This window comes from Herpailurus yagouaroundi, unplaced genomic scaffold (genome assembly GCF_014898765.1).
Source record: "Herpailurus yagouaroundi ecotype Mexico unplaced genomic scaffold, PumYag 160, whole genome shotgun sequence".
Classification (NCBI taxonomy): domain Eukaryota; kingdom Metazoa; phylum Chordata; class Mammalia; order Carnivora; family Felidae; genus Herpailurus; species Herpailurus yagouaroundi.
Window position 1 is genome coordinate 28994748 of NW_024412401.1, and position 16872 is coordinate 29011619.

Below are 16872 nucleotides of genomic sequence, written 5' to 3' on the forward strand. Positions count from 1 at the left end.
TCTAGATTTTTTTGTCCAGCTATTTAATTGACATTGTTACATAGATGACTAACAAAATGTCTAAAACTTATTTGTCCAGTTATTTAATTGATATTTTTACATAGATGACTAACAAAAAGTCTAAAACTTTACATATCCAAAATAAAACTCTGTCTACCCAAACCTCCTTGAGTTATTGAATTTTTCCCTATGTCAGAAAATAGCGCCACTATTAACTTAATTGTTCAGTCCAGAAATCCTAGAGTCTTGTTGCATTCCCCCCTTTTTCTCAAACTCTGTATCTAATCCATCAGCAAATTCTCTTGACTTTAAAAGTACTTCCTGAATATAGCCACTTTTCATGTCTATCACTGCTTTACTGCAGGCCATCATGTCTTAGGGATGCTGTAATGATGTCCCTGTTAGTTGCCTTGCTTTTTGCTCTTGCCATTCTACAATCTGTTCTTTACAAAAGCTAAAATATAAACTGGATCACATCACTCTTGTTCTTAAAATTCATTAATGGTTTCAAAGTCACATGTATAATTAAATTTAGTCTTCACCATGGCCTATGAGACCCTAGCTCCTTTCCACTTGCTCATGGTGGTCCAACACCAAATAGTTCCTCAAACACCCAAGCATATTTCGCAGAGCTTGCCTAGTGTGGGTCCCTGTAGTATTAGCATGATCGATCACTCCTTTTATTTCATTTAGGTTTCTGCTCAAAATGTCATCACAAAATGGCCTTCCTTCATTGTTCTTAAAATAGTTCCCATCAGTTTCTATCCCTTTACATTGCTTTATTTTTTTACTATGCTTCTCTAGAATATAGGGTCCCTGAGGAATCTGTGTCTTTAATGTCTAGAAGAATGACTGATACATGGTAAACCTCTAATAAATATTTAGTGAATCATGAATTAAACTTGTGAGCCAAAATTTCTGGTCACTCTCATGTAAATAATATAGCTGGATTTTTTTTTTTTCCGGTGTTGTTATCTTAGTGTTCATGGTGTTCGTGTATATAACTTGAGGGGTTAATTATTAATAATGCTGTTTCCACTAGTATTTAATATTTAAATTTTATGGTCTTTAATAGTTTATAAATATGTTTTCATGTACATGCTCTTCATCCTACAATCTCTGCTTTGAAGCTTGGAGTAGGATAGTTATTAGTTCAATTTTAGAGCTTTAGAAAGTGATTTTTAGTTGCTTCAAATCGTTTGTTTATGCTGTTTTAGCTAATTTCTAGATTAGACTGTAACACACAGAATGAAAGTATTTCCAGTAGTATTTGGAATACTAAGGACACATTTATCCTAAAAACAGGGTGAATTTTAAAATGAGGATTAAGTATTTAAAGTTGGGATGGTTAAATTATTTTCCTTTTAACCATGCCCACTTCAAATTGCTATGAAATTTGATGGCATAAGGGTATGGGTAGATAAGAAAAAATGGATGTATTTCCTAAAATATAATACTCTTCAATATTAAAATCTTCCTGAAGGATTCTAAAACTTTAGCAGCAAAGGAAAAAGAGGTTAAGAAGATAACAGATGGGCTGAATGCCCTTCAGGAAGCAAGTAATAAAGATGCTGAAGCTTTGGCTGCGGCACAGCAGCACTTCAACGCTGTTTCCGCTGGACTGTCTAGTAATGAAGATGGAGCAGAAGCAACTCTTGCTGGTCAAATGATGGCCTGTAAAAACGACATAAGTAAAGCTCAGACAGAAGCCAAACAGGTAAATACAGACATTCAGCGCTGTGTGATTGCATTTTTTTAGAAGCTCCACATTATGGTGATCTGATTATTTTCAGCGTTTTATAACCATTGCCAATGTCAAGGAGTTTGTTACTCTGCTACTCAGTAGCGCTCAATACAGTGAAATTCAAATATGCTAACTGCTAAATATTGATAATAGTTTAAGATGCTGTAAAATATTAAATACCCTTATAGGTTAGTTGAAATTATAAATGCAATAAATGCTTTATTCTATTTTGTAGTATTGTATGGAATATTTGAGGTTAATTTTTTTTTTTTTGTGCTCTTTTTACTTTTTTATTGACAAAGTCGAAGTCTTAAGCTTTAACAGGAAAACAAACATCCTTTCCATTTCTGTGGTCACCACACTTAGTTCTTACCTTTCATCCTTGGAAGTATCTCTCCCTCCCACTTACCCCCTTCTTGTCTTTGGTTTCCCTATACGGATTTCATAACCTTTGAAGCTTGTCAGTAAAGACTTTCAAATTTGTTTAGGTAGTTGTGCATCTTTTAAAGTCCTATGAATGCAACAGTTTTGATTGCAGAAAAAAAAAATATATATATATATACACAGTCTTTATTTTTTTAACAGAGGGCTCATCTTTACAAATATACATGTTCCTGTGTGTGTTTGTATTAATCATATTCAGCATTTTCTGTTAAATGTTTGCAACTTTTCCACTCAACGCTGAAGGTCACAAAAAAATTGTAAGAAATCAATAACAGAAAAACTTTTAAATCCTCTCAGTTTTTCTGTTAACTTATTATATGTTGGGGAAAAGCCACCATTACTCAGTTTTAGGGGGAGGAGACATCCAGTCAGATCTCAAAGTACTAGTTCATGCTTTTAAGGAACGGTACTCATTTATATAACTAGCATTTGCATATCAGACTCCAAGCATTGAAATTTTTCTTGTCAGCTTAAGTTCACTTTCCTGTATAATTTTCTTACTGCTCAATACAGTCTCTCCACTGTTAATTGAACAACACTCACAAATAGTATACAAGTACAAATATGCATACCTAAGTGGAAAGGAAGGGAACTAGTTAGTGGTCTGATTAGTAGCTTTCTGATGTGTTTTTAATTTAATCAGCTAATGACAATTACTCTTTCATATAATTTTTGGACTCATTAATGTCATCCTTTGTAAGTGTTAAAAATATGGAGTAAATAACTTAATGATTTATGTTAAGCATATATTTTATACTCTGAGTAGTTTTATGAGCAGAAAATATTGGGAAATGATTGATTTCTTTAAGATATTAATGCAAGTGACCAAACAGTTACATTTTCCAGGCTGACGTTTCTTAAACTAATCTGCATCTGTGGCCATTTAATCACTAGCACTATCTGCCTCACATAGTCTATTAAATTTTCAATAACAGGCTCAGATGAAGTTGAAACATGCCCAACAAGAATTAAAGACTAAACAAGCTGAAGTTAAGAAGATGGATAGTGGCTATAGGAAGGATCAAGAAGCTTTAGAAGCTGTGAAGAAACTTAAAGAAAAACTTGAAGCTGAAATGAAAAAGCTAAATTATGAAGGTTTGCATTGAAACACATGATATTAAATCATTAGGAGGTAGTGATTGTTGATAAAAACTAAATAAAGGAAATAGCAAGTAGGAGTTTGGTTTTTTTTACCGTATTAATGGGTGTTAGTATGAGACATACTCGTAAATACAACTGATCCCTGAACAACACGTTTGAACTTGCATGGGCCCACTTAATTTGGGGCTTTTTTTTTTTTTTTTTTTTGATAAATACAGTTGAGTACTGTAAGTGTATTTTCCTTATGATTTTCTTAACATTTTCTTTCTCTAGCTTACTTAATTGTAAGAATACAATATACAGTACATATACAATGTGTGTGTAATGTTTATGCTACCAGTAAGGCTTCTTGTCAGCATTTGGCTATTAGTAGTTAAGGTTGGGGATCAGAAGTTAGACACAGATTTAGGGGCATCTGGTTGACTCAACTGGTAGAGCATGCAACTCTTGGTTTCAGAGTTGTGAGTTCAAGCTCCACAGTGAGTGTAGAGCCTACTTAAAAAAAAAAAGTGAAACCTGAATTTGGAACTGTGTAGGGAGGAGGTGTCTGTCAGTGCCCCTGATCTCCTGCAGAACAATCCAGTTGTTCAAGGGTCAACTAAGTATAAAACAGGTCTTTGATTTTTTTTTTTTTTTTTTTTGCAGTGCTATATTAGTGTCAGGTATAAAACCTAGTGATTCAACAGTTCTGTTCATTACTCAGTGCTCATCATAAGCGTACTCTTAATCCCTATCACTTATTTCATTTCACCCATCCTCCCACCCACCTCCTCATCAGTTTGTTAACTATAGTTAAGAGTCTGTTTCTTGGTTTGTCTCTTTTTTTATTGTTTCTTGAATGCTACATGTGAGTAAAATCATATCGTAATTGTCTTTTTCTGACTGATTTATTTAATTTAGGATTGTAATCTCTAGATCCATCCACATTGCAAATGATACGATTTCATTCTTTGTGGCTGAGTAATATTCCATTGTATATGTATAGCACATCTTGATCCATTCATCTATTGATAGACATGTGGGCTGCTTCCATAATTTGGCTATTGCAAATAATGCTGCAATAAACACAGGATGTTTATATTTTTTCAAATTGATGTTTTAATATTCTTTGGGTAAAAACCCAGTAGTGGAATTGCTGGATTGTATGGTAATTCTATTTGTAATTTTTTGAGGAACCTCCATACTCCTTTCCACAGTGACAGCACCACTCTGTATGCCCATAAACAGTGCATGAAGGTTCCTCTTTCTACATATCCTTGTCAGCACTTGTTTCTTCTGGTTTTGATTTTAGCTATTTTCACAGGTATGAGGTGATAACTCATTGTGGTTTTGATTTGCATTTCCCTGGTGATTAGTGATGTTGAGCATCTTTTCATGTGTTTATTGAACATCTGTATGTCCTCATTAGAGATATCTCTTTTCATGTCTTCTGCCCATTTTTAATTGGATTATTTGTTTTTTTGGTGTTGAGTTGTATAAGTTCTTTGTATATTTTGGATACTAACCCTGTACCGGATATGTCATTTGCAGATATCTTCTCCCATTCCATAGGTTGTCTTTCAGTTTTATCATTTGTTACCTGTGCTGTGCAGAAGCTTTTTATTTTGATGTACTCCCAAGTTTATTTTTACTTGTTTCCCATGCCTCGGGAGACTAGAAAAATGTTGCCATTGCCTGTGTTGGAGAAATTACTGCCTGTGCTCTCTTCCAGAACTTCTATGGTTTCAGGTCTCACATTTAGGTCCTTAATCTATTTTGAGTTTATTTTTGTATAGGGTCTAAGAAAGTGTCCAGTTTCGTTCTTTTTGTATAGCTGTCCGGTTTTCCCTACACCATTTTTTGAAGAGACTGTCTTTTATATTGCATATGCTTTCCTCCTTTGTTGAAGATTAGTTGACCATATAACCATGGGTCTCTGGGCTCTGTCTTCTGTTGATCTGTATGTCTGTTTTTGTGCCTGTACATACTGTTTGGATTACTGTGCCTTTGAAGTGTGTCTTGAAATTTGGGATTATGATATTCCCTGTTTTGTTCTTTTTCAAGATTGCTTTCCCTATTCAGGGTCTTTTGTGGTTCCATGCAAATTTTAGGATTGTTTGTTGTAGTTCTGTTGGTATTCTAATAGGTATTGCATTAAAACTGTAGATTGCTTTTGGGTAGTATGGAGATTTTAATGTTATTTTTATTCTTGTCTATGAGCATGGAATATCTTTCCATTCATCTTCAGTTTTCTTTAATCAGTGTTTTATAGTTTTAAGAGTACAGGTGTTTCACCACCTTGGTTAAATTTATACCTAGGTATTTTATTACTTTCGGTGCACCTGTAAATGGGATTGTTTTCTTAATTTCTCTGTTACTTTGTTACTAGTATATGGAAATGCAACGGATTTCTGCGTATTGATTTTTGTATTCTGCAACCTTAGTGAATTCTTTGATCAGTTCTAGAAGATTTTTGAGGGAGTGTTTAATGTTTTTTATATATGGTATCATGTCATCTGCAAATAGTGAAACTTTTACTTCTTTCTTACCAATTTGAATGCCTTTATTTTTTTTTGTTGCCTGATTGCTGTGACTAGGACTTCCAGTACTATGTTGCATAAAAGTGATGAGAGTGGGCATCCTTGTCTAGTTCCTGATCTTAGAGGAGAAGCTGTTTTTCCCCATTTAATATGATAGCTATGGGTTGTTCATATAAGGTCTTTTTATGTTGAGGTATATACCCTATAAACCTACTTTGATGAGGGCTTTTATCATGAATGGATGTTGTACTTTGTGAAATGCTTTTTCTGCATCTACTGAAATGATTATATGGTTTTTATCCTTTATCGTGTTGATGTAATGTGCTAAGTTCACTGATTTGTGAATATTTAATGTTCTTTGCAACTCAGGAATAAATCCCACTTGATGTGAGTGATTTTTTTTAACATATTGTTGGGTTCAGTTTGCTAAAATTTTGTTGAGAATATTTGCATCTGTATTCATTAGAGATACTGGCCTGTAGTGTTTTTGTTTTTGTTTTGGTTTTTTTTAGTGTCTTTATCTCATTTTGTAACAAAGCAATGCCGGCCTCTTAGGAGGAGATTTGCAAGTTTTTCTTTTCTATTTTTGGAATAGTTTGAGAAGAATAGGTATTAACTTTTGTTTAAGAGAAGGTAGAATTTGCCTGTGAAGCCATCTGGTCCTGGACTTTGGTTTGTTGGGAGTTTTTTTGATTACTGATTCAATTTCATTGATGGTAGTCAGCCTGTTCAGATTTTCTTTAAAAAAAAATTTTTTTTTTAATGTTTTTATTTATTTTTGAGGCAGAGACAGAGCATGAGCAGGGGAGGGGCAGAGAGAGAGAGAGACACAGAATCCGAAGCAGGCTCCAGGCTCTGAGCTGTCAGCATAGACCCTGACGTGGAGCTCACAGGCTGTGAGATCATGACCTGAGCTGAAGTCGGACGCTTAACTGACTGAGCCACCCAGGCGCCCCATCTTTTTTTTTTTTTTTTTTTTTTAATTTTTTAAAATTTTTGAGAGAGAGAGAGAGACAGAGCATGAGTGGGGGAGGGGCAGAGAGAGGCAGACACAGAATCCAAAGCAGGCTCCAGGCACTGAGCTATCAGCACAGAGCCCGATACAGGCTCAAACTCATGAATCGTTTTTCTTGCTGAATCTTTCTAAAGGTTTGTCAATTTTGTTGATTTTTTCAGAAAACTAACTCCTGGTTCCTTTTGTCTGTTCTACTGTTCTTGTAGTTTCTATTTCATTTGTTTCTGCTGTAATCTTTATTATTTCCTTTCTTCTGCTGGTATTGGGTTTTGTTTGTTCAAAGCTCCTTTAGGTATAAGGTTAGATCCTTTGAAATGTTTTTTGCTTCTTGAGGTAGGCCTGTATTGCTGTAAACTTCCCTCTTAAAAATGCTTTTGCTGCATTCCAAAGATTTTGGACCATTATGTTTTCATTTATGCATTTTCTTGGTTGACCCATTCATTATTTAGTGGCATGTTTTTATCCTTCATATATTTGTCCAGACTTATTCTTTTTTTTTTTTTTTCAGACTTATTCTTGTGGTTGATTTCTAGTTTCTTAAGTGCTGTGGTTGGAAAAGTTGCATGGTAGGACTTTCATCTGTTTGAATTGAGACTTCTTTTGTGGCCTAATTTGTGATCTCTTCTGAATATATTCCATGTGCACTTATTTGAAAAGAATGTATATACTGCTATTTTAGGATAGAATGTTCTGAATAATATCTATTGGATCTATCTGCTCCAGTGTGTCATTCAGAGCCACTGTTTCCTTGCTGACTTTTTGTTTGGATGATCTATCCATTGATGTAAGTGGGGTGTTAACATCCCCTACCATTATTGTATTACAATCAGTTAGTTTCCTTTATGTTTGCTATTAGCTGCTTTATGTATTTGGATGCTTCCATGTTGGATGCATAAATATTTATAACTGATATATCTTCTTGTTTGATCGCTTATATAGCACCCTTCTTTGTTTATGTTCACTTTTTGGATGATAAATGCTTTTCTATCCCTTCACTCTCAATCTGCATGTGTCTTTAGGTCTGAAATTAGTCTCTATAGGCAGCACTCTTGTTTTTTTATCCATTTTATTACCCTGTATATTTTGACTAGAGAATTCAGTCCATTTACTTTCAAAGTAATTATTGATAGGTCTATACTTATTGCCAATTTGTTACCTGTTTTTATAGTTCTGTGTTCCCTTCTTCTCTTGCTCTTCTCTCATGGCTTGCTGGCTTTTTTTTTTTTTTTTTGGAATATACTTGGCTTCCATGTCTTTATTCTTTGCATATCTATTACTGGCTTTTGATTCGTGGTTACCATTGGGTTTGTATATAACATCTTAGTCACATAGCAGTCTGTGTTAAGTTGATAGTTGCTTAAGTTTGAACCTGTTGTTTACTCCTCTTACCCCAACCCCCACATTATAGGTATACTTCGTTTTACTGCTTCTGTACTTCTTATTTTTCTTATTTCTGCTTATGGTCTTTTCCACTCAGAGTCTCCTTTAACATTTCTCGTAGGACTGGTTTAGTGGTCATGAATTCTTTAAACTGTTGTTCATCTAGAAAACTCTTTGTCTCTTTCTTCTGAATGATAGCCTAGAATAATCTTGGCTACAGGTTTTTTTTTTTTCTTTCAGCATTTGAATGTATCCTGCTACTCCCTTCTGGCTTGCAAAGTTTCCGCTGAAAAATCAGCTGATAGCCTTATGAGGTTTTCTTTGTTTGTAACTATCTTCTCTTAATTGCTTTTAAAATGTTCCATATATCACTGTTTTTTGCCATTTTAATTACCATGTGTCTCACTGTGGGCTTCCTTGGGTTGATTTTGTTTGAGGGTCTCTGTGCCTGTTGGATCTGGATTTCTTTCTTCTTACCTAGATTTGGGAAGTTTTCAGCTATTATTTCTTCAAATTTTCAGCCCCTCTTTTTCTTCCAGGATCTTTATAACGGGAAAGTTATTACACTTGTTGGTATTGCAGAGCTCCCCAAATCTGTTTTCATTTTTTATTATGTTTTTCTACCACCTGTTCAGCCTGATTGTTTTCTGTTACCCTGTCCTCTAGGTTGCTGATCCATTCATTTGTCAGATTCCTCTTGTGTGCTATTTGTGCTATCTAGTGTATTTTTAATTTCACTTATTGAGGTCTTCATCTCTGATTGGTTCTTTTCTATGTTTTCTCTCTTTGTTCACTCTTAAGTCCAGTGAGTATCTTTACCATTTCTTTAAATTCTCTATCAGACATATTACTCATCTCCATTTCATTCAGCTCTTTTGCTGTGGTTTTACCTTCTCTTTCCTTTGGGATATATTCTCTTGTCCATTTTGTCTAACTCTGTGTGTCTATTTCTACATGTTAGGAATACTAGTTATGTCTCCTGCTCTTGAAAGTAATGACCTTATGAAGAAGAGTTCCTGTAGTGCCCTGCAATGCAATGTCTGTTGTGCACTAGAACCTGATGCTTTAGCTGTATCTCCTATGTGTAATGCATGTACCTTAGTATTGTGACTAAGCTGTTTTTGCTTTCAGTCCAGTCATCTGGAATGTTTCTGTTTGCCTGTCTTGGACAGGATTTGGTCCCTGTGTTGTTAAGAGGGCCAGTCTGGAGCCATTGTGGGCTTGAGTTGAGTCAGATCAAGTGTTTGCCAGAGATGCGGTAGCATGGAAGTGTTTCTTGCTTTCCCTATGTTGTACCCTGAGAAAGTTTCTTTGGTGGGTGAGGCCTACAGTCAAACCAGATATCTGATTGTAGCCCACTGCTAGGGCTGCAGTAGGACTGATATGTGTAATTATCCTCTCTTCTCCACAGTGTAGCTGTTATTTTGGAGTGGTACAGGTCCCCTGTCAGGGCTACTTGTACCCTGCCTGGCTTATAGCACTGGTTTGGATGAATTCCAACCCAGGGCATATTGGAAGCGGTAGGTCCACAGCCGAAAGTGGGGTGGGGCAGCAGAATTATCAAGGTTTGCACAGGTCTGTTGTGGGAGGGGACCTGGAACAGAGGTCTGACTAGAGGGGGCAGTTTTATAACATGGGGTTGAGGCACATTGTTAGCAAAGCTAGATAGAGAGCTGTGCTGTTTCCTGCAAGTGTCTGTGTGTCTAGGCCGAGGGACTAAAGAAGGAAATGGTGCCTGCCAGTTCTTTTGTTCCTGGAGAAGTCTCTCAAGGATTCCTGCCCCTCCAGCACATTCTTTGAGATTAATACACAAATCTCCCACCAGTATATTCCAGGCGTTTTTCGAACTGCTACTGTTAAATGCTATACATCTGCGGGGCTGTTTGTTGTGCTGTCTTTTTAAGGGTGAGGAGTTAGTTTCCTCTCAATTTCTTGGCTCTCTTAGAGCTGACCCTACTGATTTTTAAAGTGCCAGGAGTTAAGCCCTGCTAATGATAAGAACTTGTGAAGTTATGCCCCTCTGGTTTTCAGAGGCAAATGTTATGGGGATTTGTCTTCCCCTTATGGGTTCCTTGTGCTTGGGGTGCCTGGTGTGACTGAAGGTCCATTTCTTCTGTTTGTGCCCTTGGTGTCCTTTCCTGCCATTGGCATTCCTGCAGTTCTGTTTGGCTCCTGACTCGATCTCTGTCCTTCCTACCCTCTTCCTTGTGGCCTCTTCTCTACATTTAGCTGTGGAGAGTCTGTTGTGCCAGTGTTTGGGCCATTTTGGGTTGTTTACACTTATGTAGGTGTTATCTGGTAGCATCTGTGGGACTTGGTGAAGTCAGGATTCTCCTATTCCATCATCTTTCTAGCTCTTTGAAGTTGTGAAAATTTACTACTGACAGTTTCCTGCTTCAGTTACTGAAGTGCCACTAGAGAATTCCCAAAATGTTATTTATTTCCACATTAGTGGTTATTCAATTCATATATTGTTTCTTAGAGTGAAAATTACTGTTATTTGTTGGTAGTATTGTCTACTTGACTCTTCATGTTAAGCATGCTTTTTATTTGATGCCAGAAATTTGTATTTTGCTTCTAGGAATGCTTTGGAAATAGAGGTTTCCAAAACTGATAGTTTCTTTAAAACAGAATATTTGTAGTTTTAAAATTTTGTTTCAATTTACTTGTAATTTACTATTCAGAAAACAAAGAGGAAGGACTTCTGGAAAAGCGCAGGCAGTTATCTCGTGATATCAGTAGATTGAAAGAAACATATGAAGCTCTCTTAGCCAGATTTCCCAATATTCAATTTGCCTACAGGTAAGAGATTTAAACCTAAAATTTTAATGTAGCAATAGTCAAGATATATTTTTATTTAAGCTTGGAAGACAGTGAAAATTTCATTTACATCAAGTTTTTTGTATGAAAGTATTGTAAGCTGCTTTTCCTTAATTGGGATTTTTGTCCCTAAACATTTATTGAAATGTTAACCACGATATATTTTCATTTAAGCTGGAAGGCAGTCCGAAAATTTTGTTAACATTACGATTTTTGTATGAAAAATATTATAAGTTGCTTTTCCTTAATTGGTATTTTTTTCTTAGATGTTTATTGAAACGTTTCAGATGTTGGCAGGGGAATTCTTAAGATCAAAATGAGGGAAATTTAGTCCACAGTTTCTGTAAATATCTACATTAGCATTTTACAATTTGTTTTGCTACATGGGTTTTTTTTTTTATGGAATACTCAAAGTAATGTGTTAAAAAGAACATCAACATTATTTTTGCTACGTTGAAAACAATATATACTGAAAGAGTTTTTGATTGACTTAAAGCAATAGCTGACTAGTCATCTGGAACATATAAAAATTTTTGTTTTTCTTAAAACTGTATATGCTTCTCTTTCGATTGAATGTGTTGTCAGAAAGAGCTCTTGACTAGTAAAATATAACTTAATCTGTTTTATTGTTTCACATTAATTTTTTGTCATGTGTTGTATTTTAGGGATCCAGAGAAGAACTGGAATAGAAATTGTGTGAAAGGACTTGTAGCTTCTCTGATTAGTGTGAAAGATACTTCTGCAACGACAGCTTTAGAATTGGTGGCTGGGGAAAGGCTCTACAATGTTGTAGTAGACACAGAGGTAAATTAATTATAATGAAAGAAAATTTACAATTGCTCTTTAGCTGGAAAAATCATGAGTTTCTACAATGGAGTACTTTCTTTATGTTTTAAGCTGTTCCTAAGGTTTATAAGTACAGTAATTCAGTTAATGACTTTTATTTTATTACTGATTATATCGTATTTGATTAACTGTGTTCCCAAAGAAGTCACATGCTTATTCAGGAGCCCAGAATGCTTATTATCAGTCTTAGACTTTTGATTGTTTAGGATGGTAGGCACTAAATATTTAATTTTGGATTCCTAAACTTGTACTCTTTCCATCTGAATATTTTCTGTCATTAATATTTTCTTTATTTCAAATGCACAATGTTTTAGGTGACTGGAAAAAAGCTACTAGAAAAGGGGGAATTGAAGCGTCGATACACTATAATTCCACTGAATAAGATTTCAGCCAGATGTATTGCTCCGGAAACTCTGAGGGTCGCACAGAATCTTGTAAGTCTTATTTATATGTTTTATGTACATCTTACTTGGTTTATTTAGTTAGGGGACATTAACTTGGGGGACATAATCATATATGGAACCATAAAGTTGTATTGTTACCATACTTAAAATAGTTAAGCTACAAAAAAAAGTAAGAGTTGGCTTATGTGAAATTAGATAGAAAGAGAATAGAAATGGGGGAAGACAAACTCCCTTTGATATTTCAGAGTTGTAATGTTAAAATGTCTTTAAACCTTAAGTGAGGTCACATGACTATCACATGATAACATTAAATTTCTGATCTCTGAGTTGTTAGATATACAAAGCTTATAAATACCAGAATTCTTCAGTTTTTTGTTTTTTTTTTCCTGTCAGGCACAAAGTGCCCACAGTGACAATGGTTTTGGAAGGTGTCCATCAGTCTTGCAGAGATGCTTCTCTATTAAAGTATCTCTACATTGCCTTCCAACCTCTGGACATACAAAGGCAGGAACTGGGATACCCAGTCAGGTGCTAAGGTGGACCTAAAGTGGTATTGCTATTAGTTAAAAAACAAAAACAAAAACACACACAACCCCCCCTCCCCCCAAAGGAGTACAAGACCATACATTTGGTTATGGTTGTGTGACTGTAGGTAATAACATGAAGCCAATCCTAATGTTCAGCACTGATACCATTTTTTTATTGAGCATCAGTTGAAATGGCAGTTAGGAAACCTAGAAATGCATTTGTATTTAAGATACTAAATGTATACTCAGTGTTCTTGCTGATGTTGAGAAGCCTTCAATGAAAATTATTTCAAAATACAGTTGTATTGATACGTATACTATTAGGAGAAGGAAAATGAGTGCAGAGTAATTAAAAGGTGGTGTTCTAGTTAGTACTTCATTTACTTTAAAAAATTACCAATGGGTCTGGAAGGTTTTGGAAGTTATTTCAGCTTTCGGACAAGTCCGAGTGTAAGTAGTAAATTGGGATTTCAGGTAACGGCAAAAATACTTATATTCAGATCTCTTAGACCTTTTTAACGGTAGCTGCTGTGTCAGAGAACAATGCTGAACATTTGTTAAACAGCTGCCTTCATTTTGATTTCTCTTGCTACTACTAAGCTCCTTAAAGAATGCTTAGTTATTTTAAAAAGATGAGCAGAAGAAAATATTATAAACAAAGGTTGAGAAGAGGCAGTTGGATTAAAAAAAAAAAAGAAGAATTAAAAAAAATTTTTTTTGACTCTTGCAATTGTTAGTTGTGTTTTTACTTTGGTAGTTGGTAGGTGGCTGCCCTAGCATGTGTTTTTGTTGGTCTGTTTGTTTGCCCTAGCATGTTTAATTTGAATGAAAAAGTATTCACTGTGGACCAGCCAAATTACTAATAGTTGAAATAAAACATTTTATAAAATTGGGTTGATCCAGCAACAGCTGTATTTAAATTTTTTTAATATTTATTGATTGATTGATTGATTGATTGATTGAGAGAGAGAGAGACAGCATGAACAGGGGAGGAGCAGAGAGAGGGAGACAGAATCGGAAGCAGGCTTCAGGCTCTGAACTGTCAGCACAGAGCCTGATGCAGGGCTCAAGCTCACAAGCCACGAGATCATGACCTGAGCCAAAATCGGACGCTTAACTGACTGAGCCACCCAGACGCCCCAAGCAACTGTTGTATTTTAATTAAGAGAATGTGTCCATAGTCCATTTTGAATTTAGAAACTTGGTACTGGCTCTTGATTAATAGACACTCTCATAATGCCTGGTGCCTTAGCTAAATATTTTATGTAGCTGTAGAACTTTTAGTGTTTAAACTTGAAATTTGTTCTAAAACTCTCGAGTTTTCCATAGCATTTTAGAAAGTTCAAAAGGAATTATAGTGTTCAGTTAAGTATTACTTAAATTTCTAGTATAGCACTTCTGTTTTATAAAATAATATTTGAAAAGAAAGGAGTAGTATTTACGGTGATAGATCTGTTGTTTTTCCATAGGTTGGCCCTAACAATGTTCATGTAGCTCTTTCCCTTGTTGAATACAAACCAGAACTTCAGAAAGCAATGGAATTTGTCTTTGGAACAACATTTGTTTGTAATAATATGGATAATGCAAAAAAAGTGGCCTTTGATAAAAGGATAATGACCAGAACTGTTACTCTAGGAGGTGATGTATTTGATCCTCATGGAACATTGAGTGGAGGTACGTTATGTGTTTGTTTTTTTACAAAAAATAAAAATAGTTAACATTTATTTAATTCATATTATGCCAGGTGCTTTACAATTTGCTTTTTTTTTTCTAAAAAAATTTTTTTTAACGTTTATTCATTTTTGAGAGAGAGAGAGATTGAGACAGGGCATGAGTTGGTGAGCAACAGAGAGGGAGACACAGAATCTAAAGCAGGCTCCAGGCTCCGAGCTGTCTACACAGAGCCCAATGTGGGGTTCGAACTCACAAACCACAGTATGATGACTTGAGCCAAAGTCAGACACTCAACTGACTGAGCCACCCAGGCACCCTGATATACATATTTGCTCTTTTTTCTCATTCCTTACAACTATTTTATAAAGTAGTTTTTTTCCCCATTTTTTTTAGGGAATTAAATGAGAAAAGTTTAGTAATTCACTCAGTGGCAAATAGTGTTAGAGCTAGTATTTTAACTCAGTTGGATTACAGAGCTAATGTTGAACCACTACTATGGTTTCCTCTGTATGTTTATTGATAACTTATGATACTCCAGGAACCATGCCATTAATTCATTTAACGTTTCAATAGCTTATCTATGAGATAGGTACGATTATAAAAAGTACAAGTAGAAAACAGTTATTAAGTATACTCGTTTTCTAGTGACTTGAAAATCTTTATTGAAGTGCAAAGATCTATGGATTTGACTTTCTGTTTATTTACTTTTAAGGTTGATTGTGGTTTTTTTGGCTTTATTTACTTTTGGGCTTAAAACTAAATGATGAACAAAAAGGTAAAAGTAAAATATTAACAAGATACACAAGGTATGAGATAAACAGCAACAAAAAGAAAGCCTAGAAGACAAGAGTAATACCAAAAAAATACTCAGTACTAAATGTATTAAAAGAAAAATGATCATGCTCTATTGATTATATAAGTTTTTTTTATTAAATTTAATTTTAGCGTAGTTAACATAGTGTGTTATATTAATTTCAGGTGTATAATTTAGTGATCCAACAATTTCATACATCACCCAGTTCTCATCCCAACAAGTACACTCCTTAATAATCCCTGTCACCTATTTCACCTATCACCCTACCAACCTTCCATCTGGTAGTAGCCATCAGTTCTCTATAGTTACGAGTCTGTTTCTTGGCTTCTCTCTCTTTTTTCCTTTGTTCCTTAAATTGCATATATGAGTGAAATTGTATGGTATTTTTCTTTCTCTGACTGACTTATTTCACTTAGCATTATACTTTCTCAGTCCATCCATGTCCTTGAAAATGGCAAGATTTCCTATTTTATGATTGAATATTATGTCTGTATATATATATGTATATATATACATATGTACATGTACACACACACCACCTCTTCTTTATCCATTCATCAGTTGACAGACACGTAGGGCTGGTTACATAATTTGGATATTGTAAATAAAGCTGCAATAAACTTATGGGTGCATGTATCCCTTTGAGTTAGTGTTTTTGTGTATTTTTGGTAAACACCAAAATCGCACCAGTAGTGCAATGGATGGATGATAGGGTGGTTCCATTTTTAACCTTTTGAGGAACCTCTGTACTGTTTTCCACAGTGACTGCACCAGTGTACATTCCCACCAACAGTGCAAGAGAGTTCCTATTTCTCCACATCCTCTACCACACTTGTCTCCTGTGTTTTCATTTTAGCCATTTTGACAGATGTGAGGTGATACCTCATTGTAGTTTTGATTTGCATTTCCCTGATGATGAGCCTCTTTTCATGTGTCTTTTGGCCATTTGTATTTCTTTGGAGAAATGTCTCTTCATGTCTTCTGCCCACTTTTTAGTTGAATTTTTTTGTTTTTTGAGTCAAGTTTTGTCAATTCTTTATATTTTGGATACTAATCCTTCATCAGATATGTCAGGTACAAATATCTTCTGTAGATTCTGTTTCAGTTTTGCTGATTGTTTTGTTCACTGTGCAGAAGCTTTTTATTTTCACGTAGTCCTTTCCTTTGCCTCAGGAGACGTATGTAGGAAAATGTTGCTATGACCTATGTCATTGACATCACTGCCTGTCCTCTCTTCCTGGGTTTTTATGGTTTCGGGTCTCAGCTCTGTCTTTAGTTCATTTTGAGTTTATTTTTGTGCATGATATAAGAAAGTGGTCTAGTTTTTTTGTTGTTTTTGTTGTTGTTTTTTCCATGTAGCTGACCAGTTTGCCCAATGCCATTTGCTGAAGAGACTGTCTTTTTCCCATTAGATATTCTTACCTTCTTTGTCAAAGATTAATTGACCATATAGTTGTGGGTTTATTTCTGGGCTTTCTGTTCTTTTCCATTGATCTAGGTATCTGTTTTTGTGCTGGTACCATACTATTTCCATTCCTACAGCTTTGTAATCTAACTTGAAGCTGATACCTCCAGCTTTGCTTT

At 35.1% G+C, this 16872-nt stretch overlaps 1 protein-coding gene across 2 annotated transcripts in view; it reads left to right on the top strand.

Moving 5' to 3' along the window:
* Positions 1-16872, top strand: part of SMC2 (structural maintenance of chromosomes 2) — a 67275-nt gene that overhangs the window by 12066 nt on the left and 38337 nt on the right. For both annotated transcript variants that reach the window (XM_040481861.1, XM_040481859.1), the window contains exons 10-15: positions 1484-1717; positions 3124-3283; positions 10888-11005; positions 11689-11827; positions 12184-12303; positions 14270-14474. In XM_040481861.1, the coding sequence (XP_040337795.1) occupies positions 1484-1717; positions 3124-3283; positions 10888-11005; positions 11689-11827; positions 12184-12303; positions 14270-14474 (976 nt within the window). The remainder of the gene's footprint in view (positions 1-1483; positions 1718-3123; positions 3284-10887; positions 11006-11688; positions 11828-12183; positions 12304-14269; positions 14475-16872) is intronic.